Raw genomic sequence first — 18,170 nt, 5'->3', positions numbered from 1 at the left:
TTTTTTCTTCAAAGTGTCATCTCGGTAATTTACTAAACTCAAATCACGGCAGAGATGAGGGCATTCGTAATTTTTTGGAAGTAGTTGTAAAAAATTACGAATGAATACACCATCGGTCAAAATACGCCTGTTTAGATATGAATCTCGGTCATTTACTAACCATTCGTAATTGTAATGTCTGCCGTGAAAATGCATTTGCGGCCGTGAAAAAATGCAAATCGTAAAAAAGTCCTAAAAAAAAACGCACCTGCTTTTGAAAAGCGTGTTTACATGTGTACTCAATTATCCATTACTCACACCTGAATGTTTGGCCCTATAAAAGTGTTCCAGGCACATTTTGAAATTCTCTCACTCTGAAATGGCGGCTGTGGTGTGTGCCAATGACTTTCTGTTTGCTTTTGGATACCTTAGACTGCTCCATGAGGCTTCCAGAAATCAGGGCCAGGTAAGTGAACATGGTCAGCAGGTTGTCCAGGTGCCGCGGAGGCTGCGCCAGCCACGTTTTTTTAGGGGTCGTTTAAACTTAAACGCATTGTCCGATGATAGGGTCATACAGATGTTCCGCCTAAATAGAACCAACATTTTCCGCCTGTATGACCTTGTCAAACTGGGACTAGACCCTGAGACAGCACGCTCTCGCTCTGTCTCAGGCTTGCACAAACTCCTGGCTGTGTTACACTTTATGGCTACTGGGAGCTTCCAGTCTGTGGCAGGCGACGTTATTGGTATCTCACAGCCAACCTTTTCAAAATATTTGAATCAGGTGAGTCAAAAAATACATAGCCGGTTATGTCTAAGTGTTGCTTCTGTAAGCTCTTACAACACAGTATTGTATAGAATACCTAACATGACACTCACCTTAGATTGTTTAATGTCCACTCAGGTTTTGGATGTCTTGGATCCACATATTAATGCCTCAATCTGCTTCCCTACCCAGGAGTCGGAGTGGCGTGCTGTCAGGGTAGCTTTCTATGAGCTTGCTCGCATGCCCAATGTGCTGGGGGCCATAGATTGCACACACGTTCAGCTGAGATCACCTAGGGGCCGTCAATATATATATACTAATAGACATATGGCCCAATCCACTAATGTCCAGGTGGTCTGTGATGCAAAATTAAAAATTATGAGTGTTGTTGCAGGTTACCCTGGTGGCTGCCATGACTCCTTCATCCTCAGTCAGTCATCGCTCTTCGATAAATTTGAGGACGGACAAATGCCTGATGGCTGGCTGCTGGGTATGTTTAAAATGTGTTGTGTGTATGTCTTTTAACAACAAACTCTATTTTTGACTAGGGTAATGAATAATCTTACACATGTACTAATGTTGACTATATCTGTTTTTCAGGTGATGGTGGTTACGGCTGCTACTCTTGGCTCCTTACTCCATTGTCCCAACCTGATTCTCCTGCTGAACACAGTTACAATCATGCACATAAGGCTACGCGGAATGTGATAGAAAGATGTTTTGGTGTGCTGAAATCACGGTTTCGGTGTCTGGATAAATCTGCAGGCCTTTTGTTGTATAGTCCCTCAAAGGTGACTAGAATTGTGTTCTGCTGCTGTTTTCTCCATAATCTGTGTTTAAGTCAACATCTGGCACATGATGAGGGAGAAAGCAGTCAGCAAGCAGAGGAGTTAGAAACATCTGGTGACAGTGTGAGTACATATGTAGGGAGGCAGGTACGGCAAGAAGTGATTCAGCTGTATTTTTCGGGTAAGTTTTTGTAGGATGTAATTATCCTTGACTAAACACTTTGCAATACAAACAATTGTGTGTTTTGTTACTTACTGTTTGTTGTTTATAGTGGTGTGTACATTGTAGTTAGTTTATGTTATCAATACATTGTCATTCATTACCCCATAAAAACATACATACATACATAGCAGCTTCTACAATGTTTGAGACGGACAGAGGAAGTTGTGTGTTTGTCAAAACAAATTTTTTATTGCGTTACACAAATGTTTTTGATGTATTATTTTTTGCGCTTGTGTGTGCTGGGTGCTGTGCTTTGTGCTGGCTCACTGGCACGTGCTCGGGAGGATCGCCGAACAGGGGAGGTTACTGGCGTTTGGCTAGGGGTCGTGGTTCCAGAGCTGGAGGTCACTTGTTGTGCTGCCATCAATGTTATGTTGTTGCTCAAATTATTTATGCTGGCATTCAGTTGTGTGTTGGTTGCAGTGTGGCTGGCTACAATCCGGGATAAAGATTCATTCACAACCTGGTTGTGCTGTATTAGTTGTATGAGTGTTTGGTGCTGGCGCTGTTGCTCATCAATGATGCGCGTTAAATGAGCCAGCATTTGGTTGTTGTCTGCCCGTATTTGCTCCATCGATGTTGCGATTCGGCCTACTTGGACAATCAGTCTGCCCGAGTTGCGACTAATGCGCGGTAGATGATGGGGCAGACTGGCAAGGTGTTGGGTATGTGCGGTCAGGCTGGCATTGCTTTGGGTCTGTTGGCTTGTCCAACTGGACCAAAAGTCATCTGGAATTTGTGGCTGGGGTGGAGCTTGTACCAGTTGTGGACTCATGGAGGCTTGGGGGATATCCTGCGGCTGTATTGGCTGGCTCGGGTCAACAGGTGTTAGTTGCAGTGTGAATGTTGCCTGTTGGTCTTGTCCCTGCTGGTCCACGTCGGGCATCAAGCTTGGCTCTGTATGGGGTGGCCAACATGCACTGTTTACTTTACAAATAATATATTTGCTAGTTCTAAACATTTCTACATTCATAATACTCCATTATTTTTGTATTTTGAGTTGTGTTTTTAAACTTATAATTTATTTGGTTTCCAAACACATATATACCATCACAGGCGTGCACATAGACTGACTTGCGGAATCCTCACCTAACTACCTCCCCTCCACAGCATTACAGTGTTCTGTCACCTCCCCTGTCCAGGATATAGACTGCTTACCTGGATATTCCCGAGGAGCGGAGCAAGTAAGCAGTCTACATACAGGACAGGGGAGGTGTGTGAACACTATAATGGTGTGGAGGGGGTGGTGGGTTTTTTTTTAAGCCAGTAATGTGTTGTTATTTTAATGTGCACGTGTGTGGCCTAAATTTTTACAAATGTCTGTTCATTTTTAAATTTGATGTTGGCGATAGCAACCACTAAGATATTGAAAAATTCTGCATTTGCACCTTTAAAAATTTAAGACGTAACATCACATTGGTTGTTATGGCAAACATGTAATCTCAACTACAACTCACATCATAGTAACTGTACTGTGTAGATTATTTGCTATGTGTTTAGTTAATGTTTTGACTCACCAGATAACTGAGGTGATCTGGGCTCATCACTCTGTGGACTCGCCAATAGTGCCTGTGGTGGCTGGGGTGAGACTGCAGAAATGCGCCGCCTGGGTGGGGAAGATGGAGCCGCAGATTCAGAGACAAGACGCCGTGTCTTACTTGGCCTCCTGGGTAAGTGCCCCGAGCCCTGTGATGGGCGCCTTAGAGGAGGGCGGCTTACAGAAGCAGAACCTATGAGAATATATAAACATTAATATTTTGTACTTCTATGTGTTTGCAGAATATGTGACTACAGTGAATTCTTACCTGCAATCCCAGCATCATCCTGAGTTGTCTGTGGCCTGTCTGGCCGGCTGGTCTGTCGGACTGTTGAAAAAGTTGAAAAAACATTATGACCATACTTTGTAAAAAAATGCTAACTGCAAAGCCTTAGTGTACTGTAACCATCTTGTACGTATTGTAAATTAAACTAATTTCTGCTTAAGATCTTCGTGATTCCTTAATTTGTTATGTATATAAAAATGTACATGGTGTTGCACAAAAAAAATCTGTAACATTGATGAATTATGTGTCAGATATTGCATAGATTGATTACTTGCAACTTGAACCAAAATGTAAAATAAAAGTTTTTTTAAAAATTGATTTAAAAAAAAAACATCATAACAAGCTGCTATTAGATACAACAGCTATGTCCAAGCAATATCTCATATTAATTATTGCAACTACACATACCAGCATGCACTGCACCTGATTTTGCATTATAAATTTAAAAAAATACAGCCAAGGCAAGATGGGAAATGCAGTTTCAAAACACAAAAACAGCATAAGGGTGCATAGGCCTGCAATACATGACCAACAATGTATGCATACTTTTTAAAATTAATTTCTCCACCATTATCATTTTGCACACTTTAAAATATAATTTCGATTTATCAAACTCACCATCCTGCGTGGGTCGGTCCGAATCCCGGACATGAGTTGCAGACACCACTTCTGCTGGAATCAGTGCCCGCACAGGCTCCTCCGACTCCCGATAGGTTGCCCGGAAAGGGGGGCCACCCCCGGTTTTGCGGGCTGATTTAGCCTCTTTGGCCATCTTGGCCTTGACACGGCGCTTTATGTCATAGAACCTCTTGCGACACGTGTCCTCAGTCCGCCTCACCACACCCTCACTATTTACGGCAACTATTACTTTCCCCCACAGGACAGACTTCCTGCGGGAGGACACCTTGGCAGCATCCTGGCCAAACAATTGCCGATGGTGCTTCATCAGCTCACGCACCAACGCCATGTTTTCAGCATAGCTGAACTTAATATTCCTGCCAGTCTTGGTAGTGGTGCGTGGCTGCGGAGCCACAGCACCATCACTCTCACTGGAGAATGCAGCAACAGGCACCCCCTCCTCCTCCTCCTCACTAACCTCCTCCCTCTCACTAACCCCCTCCACCTCACTCACCTCCTCCACCTCACTAATAGCCTCCACCTCACTAACCGCCTCCCTCTCACTAACCTCCTCCACCACACTGACCTCTGAGTCAGACATGAGGACAAACGACACAAAACACAGAAAAATCAATACAGAAAACACACTCCTCCACTACTACTACTACACACCACACAGCCAACACACACGCTCACTCACTCACTCACAAACAATGACAAAAGACTATAAAAAAAAAACAAGGACAAAAAAGTTTACAAACTGTGAAAAAACAATACTACAAATATGACAAGACTACTTACACACACAGTACAGCACTCAACAATCACAAAACTCCGCACCAAATCCACCAAAAACTCCACCAAACTCACCAACTCCAAATACACCTTCCTCTCTCCTCTCCACTAGCTAAACCCACGAGGTGCGGTGTGTTTGGGGCGGTTTTATAGTAATGTGCACAGACACTCCTCCATCACGAATACAACCAATCACGGACGCGTGACAAAAACGAAACTTAGGACTAAAAACGCGGCCGCAACATCAAAATCACTGCCTTAACAGACATGTGACGCAGTCGTAAAATAAACTAAAAACACGGCCACAAAACAACCAAATCGGCCGCATTCTACACCAGAAAACCACGAATGACATCGACATCGGACAAAACAAAAAATACGAATACGACAGCTTAGTAAATCCGTCGTAACTAATTCAAAAAGTTGCAGTTTTACACTTTCGATGTCATTCGTGATTATTCTCCCACCAAATCGGGAGAATTACGAATGTTAGTAAATATACCCCTGTGTGTGTTTGCGAAACTCATAAAAACGTCAAAAATTATTTGTTGCTGCTCTACCACTAAAGAGGGACTACAAAGACCTAACTGAAATCCTTGTTTGATCTTCAGTCTCAAAAACTCGTATGCTTCATCAATGTGATAAATGCCCAGGTCTGGAAGCACTTCAGAAAATAGTTGAAAAACTTTTTCATGATAGTGACATGGATGGTGAGGACACAGTTGTTTATAAGCAGTGGGTCTACACTGACCAAAGTAAATCCGTTACAATCACTAGTACTGTGGAACAATTCCGTGAAGTTATATGTAGTGCTGTTGATGATGCAACAGCCCACCTGTATACAGCAAAGTCGCAGGCTGAATACCTACACCAGCTGAAGGAAACCATTCGACCAGAAACAGAAGCTATGGGTTACTAGATTTTGCAGAAAATTATTAGTTTGTGTGTCAGGATGCAATTATTCCACTGGGACACTTCACAAGTAACACTTCACTCATTTGCTGTATACAGATAGAGCCACGCTCATCTTTGCTGCGATGCGTGTGCACAGCATACGCATTGCGGCATAGTGCGAATGCATTGTGCTGCGACTGACCACAGCCGGCAGTCGCTCCATAGGCTTCCATTGGCGTGCATAGATATGTGTGCATTTGCGGGCACACTTGCCGCAAGGCAATGATTAGCTTGGCTACATCTGTTTTTTAGGCAAAATGATTGTGTGACACTTTAAACTGTGTGAGTCTGTGTGTTATAAGTGATACCTGTGACCACGTAGCCATAACTGTGCATGCCTTCATTACGGTAGTTATGAAATACTTAGCGGAACTATTACTAAATTTGGAGTATGTTCACTAGTGATGGTGCTAGTAAACGTTTAGCCACCCACACCAGTCTGCAAGCTGTAGAAACCCATCACATCTTGACACCTTTGGACCTGTTTAGCTGGCCTGAAAAGATACGTGGCATAAACTTTTTTACGTGTCACAAAATGAAATACAAGACTGCAAAACCAAGCTGCATAGCCATCTAGAAACAGCAAAGACTGTGGTAAGAACACTTGCTCATCACCAACTACGGTCTGTTAGTTATAATGAACTACACATATTCTGATTGTCAGAATGTCTGATTGAGATGCAAAGGTATCAAAGGCATAATGTCTAATGAATGTGTTAATGGAAGACCATGTGGCTGCCTTACATATCTGTTCAGCTGTAGCACCACGTTGTGCTGCCCATGACGGACCTACCTTATGAGTAGAGTGAGCAGAGACATTAGCTGGAATATGGAAATCAGCTTGAGAATATGCTTCTGAAATCATCATTCGAAGCCACCTCGCCAGTGTCTGCTTGTTATCAGGCCATCCTCTCTTGTGAAATCTCTGTCTTTCTGATGGCACTGGTACAATCCACGTAGATCCTTAAGGCACGGACTACGTCCAATGATGCATCTCCCGCAGAAAGGTCCGGACCTTGGAAGGCCGGGACTACAATTTCTTCATTAAGGTGGAATTTAGAGATCACATTAGGAAGATAACCATATTTGGTTCTGAGAACTGCTCTATCTGGATGAAAAATCAGAAAAGGAGGATGGCATAACAATGACCCTAAAGCTGAAACTCTTCTAGCTGAAGCAATAGCCAGTAGAAAGAGAGCTTTAGCTGTAAGCTATTTAAGATCCACTTGCTTTAGTGGTTCAAATGGAGCAACTTGAAGCACCTTTAGGACTAAACTTAAATCCCAAGGCACTGCAGGAGGAACAAAAGGAGGTTGGATGTGAAGCATTCCCTGGAAAAAGTGCGAACATCCTGTAGGTTAGCAATTTTCTTTTGGAAACATACAGTCAATGCTGACACCGGCACTCTCAAGGAAGCCACCCTTAAACCTTTGTCCATTCCCACCTGAAGGAATGCTAGGAAATTCTGAAAGACCTAGGGTCAAATTTCCGATCACTGCACCATTGAATATAGGCCTGTCATATTCAGTGATAAATGCGAGCTGAGAATCGTTTCCTTGCTCTGAGCATTATCTGAATTACCTGTTGTGAGAATCCTCTTGCTTTCATGATGGAAGTCTCAAGACCCACCCTGTCAAAGACAGTCGATCCAGGTGCTTGTAATAGCAAGGACCCTGGGACAGTAGATCTGGATGTTTAGGGAGTAAAAATGGAGCATCCATCGACAGGCTCTGCAGATCTGGAGCCATTTAGTATCACGGCACCCTTTCCTTGTTTTGCCTTTCGCATCACTCTGGGCAACAGGGCGATCGGTGGAAACACATAGGTCAGATGAAAGTCCCATCTTACTGACAGGGCATCCACAAAGGTCGCTCTGGGATCCTTTGTTCTTGACATGCAGGAACTTTGTTGTTCTGATGGGGCACCATGAGATTTATCTCCGGTAACCCACACTTATCTACCAGAGTCTGGAAGACCTCGGGGTGTAAAGCCCATTTGTTTGCATGAATGGCATGTCGACTGAGAAAATCTGCTTCCCTGTTTAGGACTCCCGGAATGAACACTGCGGACAAGGCTGGATGATGAAGTTCTGCCCACCTTAACATGCAGCTTACCTCCTTCATTGCCTTTTGGCTGCGAGTTCCTCCGTGATGATTGAGGTATGCTACAGCCGTTGCATTGTCCGAGTGAATTTGCTCTCGTTTCCCCTGAAGAATGTCCTTTGCCTGAATAACTGCCATATATATGGCCCGGAGTTCCAATATATTTATTGGCAGGCAACTTTCTTCCTTGGTCCACTGCCCTTGGAAGCAATTTCTTCTTGACACTGCTCCCCAGCCCTGAGGACTGGCATCCATTGTCAGAACTTACCAATCTGATATCCAAAAGGGTCTCCCTTTGTCCAGATGGGATGTCTATAGCCACCAGGCTAATGACCTCCTTACTTCCAGAGGGAGGACCATAGTCTGCGTTTTTATTGTCTGATGTAACCCATTCCATTTGGAAAGGATCAGACGTTGTAGAGGCCTCGAATGGAATTGAGCATACTCCACCATTTCGAATGTCGACACCATAGATCGCATTACACGCATTGCTGCGTGAATGGATATCCTTTGACTGTGTATCAGAATCGGCTTTATCGGCCAGGTATACTTGCGTATACTAGGAATTTGATTTTGGTTTACAGTGCAGCAGCCAGGGGGGAACACGTAGATGGCGAATATATGCAGTATACAGCTTAAGTAAAAATACACAGTGTTCGTTACAATCAGAAGATCGGAGTAAAGCGACTGGACAGTCAACCCGGTGGTTTGTCAGGAGTTCAGCAGGTGGGCTGCTTGAGGAAAGAAGCTTTTGAGGCTTCTATTGGTTCTGGTGGGAATGGCCCTGTATCTTTTTCCTGATGGCAGCAAGTTGAGCTCGCAATAGCCTGGGTGAGGTGGATCATTGACTATCCTGGTCGCCATTTTTTTTCTCTCTGGACCGGTACAGGTTGTGGACAGGCAGGAAGTCAACTCCGATGATTTTCTCAGCACACCTTACCAGTCTTTGGAGCCTGCGTTTGTCTCTCACTGGCGGAGCTATACCAGATGATAATCAAGGAGCACAGAAAAGATTCTACAATTGTGGAGTGGAAGAGGAGCAGGAGATTCTGTGGGATGTTAAACTTCTTAAGTTGCCTTAGGAAGAACAGCCTATTCTGTGCCTTTCCGGTGGTGGCATCTGCATTTGGTCCCCACTTGAGATCTCTAGAGATCTTGGTCCCCAGGAACTTGAAGGAGTCCACTAGCAACACCACACTATCGGCTATGATTAGTGGGGGTGCTTCTGTTGGGTTCTTCCTAAAGTCTAGTGCCATCTCGACAGTTTTAAGTGGGTTGAGCTCTAGGTTGTTACAGCTACACCACCGGGTCAACCGATCCACTTCCTGTCTATAGTCCGATTCGTCCCCTTCTTTTATGAGGCCTATGACGGTGGTGTCGTCTACAAATGTAATGATTTTAATCAACTGGGACTCAGAGGAACAGTCATTAGTGTACAGAGAGAAGAGCAGGGGTGAAAGGACACAGCCCTGGGGTGCCCTGGTACTGATGGACCGAGCTTGGGAGGTGAATCCTCCCACTTTTATCACCTTTATTCTGTTGGTCAGAAAGTCCACGATCCAGGAACAGGTTGCTTCCGGGACCCCTTGGCGGAGTAGTTTGAGGTAGCGAATGTTGGGGGAGATTGTATTGAAGGCTGAGCTGAAGTCTACAAACAGGATCATCGCGTAGGTTCTGGGCGTGTCCAGATGCCACAGGATGTGGTGCAGGCCCAGGTTGACAGCATCCTCAATGCACTGATTCGCTTGGTAGACAAACTGAAGGGGGTCTAGATTGGGGGCTGGTCACAACTTTAAGGTGGTTCAGAACCAGGCGCTCGTGGTCCCTCGACTGAATTTTGGATATTTTGTTCAGTGGTAAAATCACTCTCTGAAGACTCGAATCCCACACAGCCCCCAAGAGAGTCATCCATTGTGATGAAACCAGGGAAGACTTTGCCCAATTTATGAGCCAACCGTGTCTTTGCATACAAGCTATTGGGGGTAATTCCAAGTTGATCGCAGCAGGAATTTTGTTAGCAGTTGGGCAAAACCATGTGCACTGCAGGAGAGGCAGATATAACATGTGCAGAAAGAGTTAGATTTGGGTGGGTTATTTTATTTCTGTGCAGGGTAAATACTGGCTGCTTTATTTTTACACTGCAAATTAGATTGCAGATTGAACACACCACACCCAAATCTAACTCTCTCTGCACATGTTAAATCTGCCTCCCCTGCAGTGCACATGGTTTTGCCCAACTGCTAACAAAATTCCTGCTGCAATCAACTTGCAATTACCCCCATTGTCTGTTGCAGATGACACTGAAGCAATTCCTGAGATTATGCCAGGATTAATAAATCAACGAGGTATGGAAAAATCCTTATTCCCTGCTGAGATAAACCGCCATTACCACCATAATTTTGGTGAACACTCTGGGAGCTGTGGCCAGTCCAAATAGTAGGGCCTGAAACTGAAAATTTTGCTGGAGGATAGCAAACCTGAGATAGCACTGATGGGACAGTGCTGTAGGAACATGTAGGTAAGCATTCTGGATATCCAGGGATACCATAAAATCCTCCGGCTCCATGGTCAATATAATGTAACGTAAAGTCTCTATATGAAAACAAGGCACCCAAATGTACTTGTTCAGCACTTTGAGATTGAGTATAGGCCGGAACGACACATTTGGCTTCTGGACTAGAAACAGGTTGGAATAAAAACCTTGTCCTCGTTGCGCAGGAGGAACTGGAATTATCACTCCTGACTGAAGCAACTTCTGAACTGCCTTTTGCAAAGCCCTAGCCTTCGTTTTCACTGAAGACAGGCTGGTACAAAAAACCTTTGAGGAGAGTGTTTCTTGAAAGCAAATGCATAGCCGTGAGATACCGCTTCCTAGCACCCAGGCATCTGTGGTGGACTGCTGCCAGATCAGTGCAAAATGAAGAAGTCTGCTTCCCACTCTGGGATCCCCCAGGTGGAGGCCTGCACCATCAGCCTGATGACTTATCTTCTGGTTTTGAAGCAGGCCCTCTGGTAGCCCAATGCTTATTAGTCTTACCAGACTTGTCAGATTGAGACTGTTTGCCATAACCTTTTTCTTTTCCTTGAGTCTGAAAGGGCCACATTTGGATTTGTGTGTGGAAGGATACTTCACTTTCTTGGAGTCTGCTTCTGACTCCAAAATACTGTTTCATTCTTTACCAAAAAGAATATCTCCAGTAAAAGGCAAAGACTCCAGAACCTTTTTGGATTCTGAGTCCGCTTTCCATGTACGTATCCAAACTGCTCTATGAGCTGCTACTACTGAGCTTCATCCTTGTCTCTGTATGCAGACCCGGAGTGTGATGAGTCCTCATCCTCTGACGAGTCCCCATCTGAAATATGTGTAGACTGTGAAGATATTATTTCATGTCTATGTGATTTACCTTCCACCGGCCTTTCAGCTTGTTTTTGTTGAAAGGCTGCAGATTCCTGTACTGGATGTGATAAACCCCAGGGAGAATATTGTATGTAAGGGTTAATAGGGTAACCTATCCCTGGTATAGGAGCTGGCATTATCCGCTCAGCTATACTGGACAATGTCTGTGCAAAAGTAGCCCATGGTGTTCAACTTGAACCTGTGCCTGCCTTGGATTATTCAGCAGCATTGGTGCTGCTGTGGAGAGTGTATCCTCCTCACCCTTGCCTCTCTTAGACATGATAAACAAATCACAAACCTGTACAGTGTTAACTACACAATTTGTGACTGAGATCACTTTAAAACTTGTTAAAGTGACATACAATCCGATCCCTCCCTGCTTTGCACCAGCATTGAGGATCAGAATACACAGAAACTGTCAGAAATAGTAAAGTCAGCAATCACACTAGCAATCAGTTACAGGTTATACATTAGTATAATAAGTAATATGAGCACATATTCAACTACAGATACATTTCAAGTATGTAGGAGAAACATATTACTGCATTACCTTATATAGGACTTTAAACGTATTCCGTCGCACAGCGAAAGAAACAGCAGCAATAGTTTACAGCAGGGATGGGGAACCTTCAGTCCTCCAGTTGTTGTTGAAGTACAGATCCCAGCATGCCATGCAAAAGTTTTAGCATGACCAAATAGCAAAACTGTAACAAGGCATGCTAGTATGTGTAGTTCAACAACAGCTGAAGGGCCGTAGGTTACTCATCCCTGGTTTACGGACTCATATGCATCAGGCACTTATCCAATTATTCGTACTCAATGGTAGATAGAGTCTTTGGGCGTAACTCAGACCTGATCGTTGCTGTGCATTTTCGCACAGCGGGCAATCAGGTCTGAACTGTGCATGTGTTTGCTCCACAATACACATACGCGACGGTCTGTAGGCCGGGGAGCGCCGGTCAGTGACGGGATGGTGCGAGAAATCCGATCGCATCTGCAAATGCAAGAAGTTTAACAGGAAGAGTGCATATGTGGGTGGCAACTGATCGTTTCTAGGGAGTATCAGAAAAACGCAGGAGGAACCCGGCGTTTTGTGTGAGGATTCATGACGTTAGCTCCGGCCCCGATCATCGCAGCGGGTGAGTAAGTCCTGGGCTGGGCAGAGACTGCACAAACTGCTCTTTGTGCAGTTCTCCAGCACTTGTGATCGCACACCAGCACACACAAAAAACCCTCCCCCCTGTAGGCGGCGACTACCTGTTCGCAAGACAGCAAAAATTGCTTCCCAGCGATCAAGTCTGAATCAGGCCCTTAGTGCTGTATCACCCAGCTCAAGAGAGTGGGAGACTTCACCCCACTTCCAGGACCGATCAATACATTAGTGAACGCTGAGTGGATCTAGACGCTAATAGTGTACACAAACACCAGGTGAAACTACAGTGAACACAGAGGCCCAAGTGAACACCGACGCACCAGTAACACAGCCGCCTATGCTGCGACTGGGTCCTTTTAGATACACAGCGTCTCAGACAGAAGCAGGAAATCAGTTCATGGCGGGAAACTTGGAGGAAACTGGTCATGAACCGGGTGGGGATGGGCAACCAGGGAAGCATCTTACTCCCCACTGCTGACATCAACTCCGGGGATCGCGGCCTCACACTAATCCCTGGAACCTATGATCCCTGGGCTCTAGCGCTTGTGCACCTTAGGTGGCAGCCGCGTCAGCAACTGTTCGGTAGTCCCCTCCCGAAACAGTGTAGCTGAGTCTTGTGTCTCCCCTGCTAAGCACAACCGACGCCTTACCTTCTCCCCATGCTCTGGCCACAGCCTGGTAACGCCCGCTGGACTTGATAGTACATCCGACACAGACGCCTGGTGAAACAGTACTTTACACGTGGGTAAGTGTTGTCGCAACCCAGCGGAGAGTTGTTTGAGGGACTCTTTCTAAAGTGCGTTTAAGACACTTTGTTAGAAAACTTGCTCAAAAAACGTAAGACTATAAAATAAATTAAATAACAAGCTTATGGCTGCCAATATCAGCAGCCCAAAGATCGTGGTCCAGCTCCTGCCGCACCAACAAAAAAACTGATTTGCCTGAGCCAGGAGGCGGGGATATAGGGGACTGGCCCGTTGCATTCTGGGAGGCCGAAAGCATTTGATTGTTGGTGCCAATTCACTGACGCTACCTCCTATCCCAATGTTTAGCCTGTGGATCCTGCAGGAGAAAAATACATTATCTCCCAAAAACACACAGGTTCAGTGAAACCTGTGTGTTTTCGGTAGAAACAGCCCCGTTTCCATGGATTTGGTTTCGCCTGCCTGAAGCAGGTGAATCAAAATCCCTGATAAGCCAGCACAAGTCGCGGCTTTACAGGGCTAATTGGCTAGCTCCCAACAGGACAATTATCCGCGTTAATGTACTGTGGCTAATTGCATAACCCCTTTAGTGTCACTATGACCACAGTCATAAAAAATGTAGACAAAAGTTATCTGCAACCTGGATCATACATAGCAGCAGTGTACAATAGCATCTGGTACATTGGGTATATTCAATGTAATGAGGAGGAACAAGATGTGCTGGTACGGGATGCAGTCAGTTTACCTCCAATCAAAATCCCGACATTCAAAATCCCGACACCAATTGACTGATGGTCAAAATCCCGACAAGGTCAAAATACCGACATGGACAAAATACCGACGAGGTCAAAATACCGACATGTAAAATGCCGACAGGTCAAAATACCGGCATGCGTTTTTCATGTTTTTTTTCATTGAAACCGACTTGTTCATACTTTACCATCCCAGTAGACCTGGAGGGGGAATATAATAGTGTGCCGAGCGTAGCGAGGCACCGTGCCCGAAGCATGGCGAGCGCAGCGGTACACTTTATATGGTGTCCATGTTGATTTATGTCGACATACACACAAAAAACAACAAGAAAACGTGTGTCGGTATTTTGACCTGTCGGCATTTTACATGTAGGTATTTTGACATTGTCGGTATTTTAAATGTCGGTATTTTGTCCATGTCTGTATCTTGACCTTGTCGGGATTTTGACCATCGGTCAATTGGTGTCGGGATTTTGAACGTCGGGATTTTGATTGGAGGTATTTCATACTGATCCCGCTGGTACACTTCATGAAATGAAACCATTCAACAAATGTGTTGTCCTGTCCTTCAGTGTTTTGTTCCTTTTATTCACATCCCCTGTGTAACAGAAGTGCCCACTATCCAAGGAAGTACTGGAAGGCACTGTCTGCTGACACTTTAAGGAAAATTACAGACCGTTACAACAGGTTCCAAACAAGGGAAAGATAATGTAATTGTTAACTTAAATTATGGACTCAGGTTATGTTTAAATGTTTAAATTTCATGGTTTCTTGTGTTATGTATGCGGTACAACAGTAATTGAACATCAACTTCATGATTTATTTTCTCCACTATGAAACAGAGTACAATGCTGATTTTTTTTGTGTGGTAATAATGTATACCTTTGTTAAGCACCTACAAAAATTTGTGATATCTAATGTTGATTGACCCTAGCGGTTTTAAGTATTTTCGAAAAACGTGCGTTTTTGCCGTAATTCAAAAAATAAGGCAGATAAGGTCATTTGGATTTTTGGGTTCAGGAGGAAGAGTTACCTTAGGGGTGCAAATGTTGTGGTGATTCCTTAATAAACACCTGTAATACTTCAAATAAACTGGATAAAGAAGCCGCGATTTAGTAAATTTAATATATTGAAAAATCAATATTTAATAAGCAAATTGTCAGACAATCGAGATATTTGGCAGAAATAGTTGTTTTGTTCCTCTCTTAACTAAAAAAAAAATCATAAAAATCTGAGATGGGTGGTGGACACGCCTGGTTGAACTGACATGGAATCACCTGGTAATGTGCCACTGTGTGTACTGAGTCCAGGAGATCCTCGTAACTAAAGGAATCAGAGAGGAAGGAGGGTAGAATCTGAGCACCACATAAGTCATCCCCAGCTGCCAGAATATACGGGACAAACACCACTTTAAATAGGACCAAACAAGATACATAACTGGAGGAAAATATGAGACTACTATTTAGATGTGACTCTATATAATAAAAGGCTAATACTGCTCCTCTATGGGGGGAATTCAAGTGTTTTGCACTCTGGCGGCCACTAGATGGCACCCAACAGAGCAATTCAAGTGTTGCACACAGCCACAAAGTGCTGACATTACTGTTATGCTGTTCCATCATTTCAAAGGGCTGGTTAATAGTCGTCATATAAGCAGTATCCTCAATGCATCTACTTAGAATGACAGCTCTTCAGACAGTCCAAATACACATGCAAACATAACTATATTTCTGAAATATTTAGTTCTCTTAATGTCTTGTTGGTAAATGATAAGCACATAATTTTGGGTTTTGCTTTTTACAAGTTTGCTAATATAGTACATTTTATATTTTTCCCGGTAGCTTACTTTTTTATGTATTATTCTGTTTGTATGCTAATGATGTTTTCCATCTTTACGTTTTAGTGTTTTGGGGGGTTTTTCTCTTTTTTTTTAATCAGGATTACTTTATTATAACACTGAAATTTCAATGGTCTAATGCAGTGATGGACAACCGTATAAACTATTGGGCGCCTTCCTTTCTTCGCACACTGCATACATTTTTCTTTTAATCTCACAAAAAAGTTAAAATAATACACCTCTCTAATAATATCGTACTTGCTTATGGTCCGAATTTTGGTAATAGACCACCCTTCGAAATACAGCAATTTGCCCATTGTGGTTCGTTGTGTGATTGTACAACTTGCAACATTACCCAGCAGGGGTGAGGCCATGATAACATCATTTGTATCAACACAACCCCCACACTTCCCATTTGTTACAACAACAAGCATGCATTTTAATGTAAAATAATTAAGAAATAGCTACATGCTACAATTGATGGCTAAGAGATGGAGGGTTGAAAGCAGGGCCATAACCGGTGGTGCAGCTGGTGCCGTTGCTCAGAGTGCAGATGCCCTGTCGGTGGAACTGGCTATCACCGCTATCTGTAAGTCCCCACTGACAAGCCATATAATTAACAGTGTAGATTTTGTGCTCCCAATTGGGATGAAGGTATTCTATACACAGTCTGAGTGGAGCAGTACTTCCACAAAATACACTTTTGTTCCTTTCTTCTGGAGAGAGTCTATTGTTCTTTCACCTTGATCTCAGTTTCTTGTTTACCTCAAAAACACAAATGAGCCACCTCTTATGGCTGAGATTAGGCCAAAATCATTGCATGCAAGGTAGAGATACAGTATTCTAATCGCAGTGCTTCCTTCAAGCTTCTTTAGCCCACCAACATTTCCATTCAATTTTCTCCCTTTAAAAAGATGTAAGATGGCCTCTCATAGTGTAACATTGTAACATTTATTTAAATCCAACAAACAAAATTACCATAGAATAAAATAACTGGTTTAGTGCCATGTAAGGCCTTTGTTCCAGAGGCATAAACAACAGCAGACAAGGTTGATGTTAAACCCGGTATCAGAGACAGAGGGTGAGGTGAGGGCATCTTACATCTTTTTGAGGTTGAATATAAAATGTCTAGTCTCCCTCTATGGGTGTCGTGGACACCCACAGAGGGAGAATTACCTACCTCAGCGGTATTCCAGCGGTTGTATAGTACCCCTGTCGGGATTACGGCGTCGGTACTGAAACCGCCGGGATCCTGAAGGGCGGTATTTTAACCGTATACCCTGGCATGTGCTGTTGCTGGAAAATAATTTTGGAATACAGTTACTCATTAGGACTTGTCAGTATTGGAATGAATTTTCTGTTCATTATATGAAGCACAGTAACAGGAGTTATTGAGATTTTTATTTATGTAACCATAGAAAACTGTTCTTATAAAGTCTCAAAACCTTAGGCTACTGTAAAATAAATCCACTTTACCATAATCTCCAATAATACTGTGACACTTTGTAAACTACAGGTGTCCTTGTTTTGTTGTCAATGCTTGGCCAGCCCTGTGTGAACTTCTAGAATCAACAATACCTGTTTATTGAATTCTAAAGATTTGCCTGAATAACCCATGTGTATCTACTCCAATGAAGTACTAATCTTATACTGACTTACAAGAAATAAAACTTTTAACCTGTTTCACTTCTAATGTATTCCTATTTCATGCTTTTCAGAAGCACTTGCCTGTTGACATAGTGCAGGCTGGAATCCATCCAATATTCTTTTGCACTGCTCATTACATTGAGATGCTGATGAAGGCTGAGGTTCCACTTGTTTTTTCAGCGTTCCGCATGTCTGGCTTTACTCCCTCCCAGGTAATCTTTGACATATTCATTTCTTCTCTGATTATTATTGTTTCACATTGAACATGACTTGTGTAGCTTTGATTAGTGCTGACAGTAGAAGCGAAGCTAAGAAAATATTACTGTGATTGTTTCAAATAATTACTTTTTGACTTCATGACTGCATACATATTAATTCAAATATCTCACTATTTCTCCTCTCATAAAATCAGTGATACACATTATAATCATTATAATTGACATTCTTCAATATGTTTTTAATTCACACTTGTATGGGTAAAGTAAGACCTTCATGGCTTGGGTACAAGCATCATTGTAGGGACTTTTGAAACTGAGAGAAATCTGTACAGTACATACTGATCCCTTTATTCAAGCTGGTGGGTAAATGCTTTCTAGGGTGCTACGGACACTTTTTTTTGCCACCTATGGCTG

General features: G+C 43.4%; 1 protein-coding gene and 2 long non-coding RNA genes across 9 annotated transcripts in view; 2 read left to right on the top strand and 1 right to left on the bottom strand.

The window, feature by feature from the left end:
• TBC1D32 (TBC1 domain family member 32) overlaps positions 1-18,170 on the top strand; it is an 851,129-nt gene that overhangs the window by 698,808 nt on the left and 134,151 nt on the right. For all 7 annotated transcript variants that reach the window (XR_010176059.1, XM_063917235.1, XM_063917238.1 and 4 more), the window contains one exon: positions 17,610-17,750. Coding sequence is in view for 6 of the 7 variants with exons in the window: in XM_063917235.1 (XP_063773305.1) it covers positions 17,610-17,750 (141 nt within the window). In the remaining variant the exon portion in view is untranslated. The remainder of the gene's footprint in view (positions 1-17,609; positions 17,751-18,170) is intronic.
• LOC134911572 (uncharacterized) lies at positions 1,919-3,644 on the bottom strand. The gene is made up of 3 exons (XR_010176684.1): positions 3,562-3,644; positions 3,274-3,486; positions 1,919-2,653 (listed from the first exon to the last, which is right to left on the bottom strand). It is a non-coding gene; the product is annotated as an uncharacterized LOC134911572 (long non-coding RNA).
• Positions 3,337-3,739, top strand: LOC134911573 (uncharacterized). Its single transcript, XR_010176685.1, has 2 exons — positions 3,337-3,426; positions 3,536-3,739. It is a non-coding gene; the product is annotated as an uncharacterized LOC134911573 (long non-coding RNA).

The sequence above is a fragment of the Pseudophryne corroboree genome, chromosome 4 (assembly GCF_028390025.1).
Source record: "Pseudophryne corroboree isolate aPseCor3 chromosome 4, aPseCor3.hap2, whole genome shotgun sequence".
NCBI classification, from domain to species: domain Eukaryota; kingdom Metazoa; phylum Chordata; class Amphibia; order Anura; family Myobatrachidae; genus Pseudophryne; species Pseudophryne corroboree.
The sequence above is the reverse complement of the archived record's forward strand: the minus strand, read 5'-3'. Positions and strand labels throughout refer to the sequence as shown.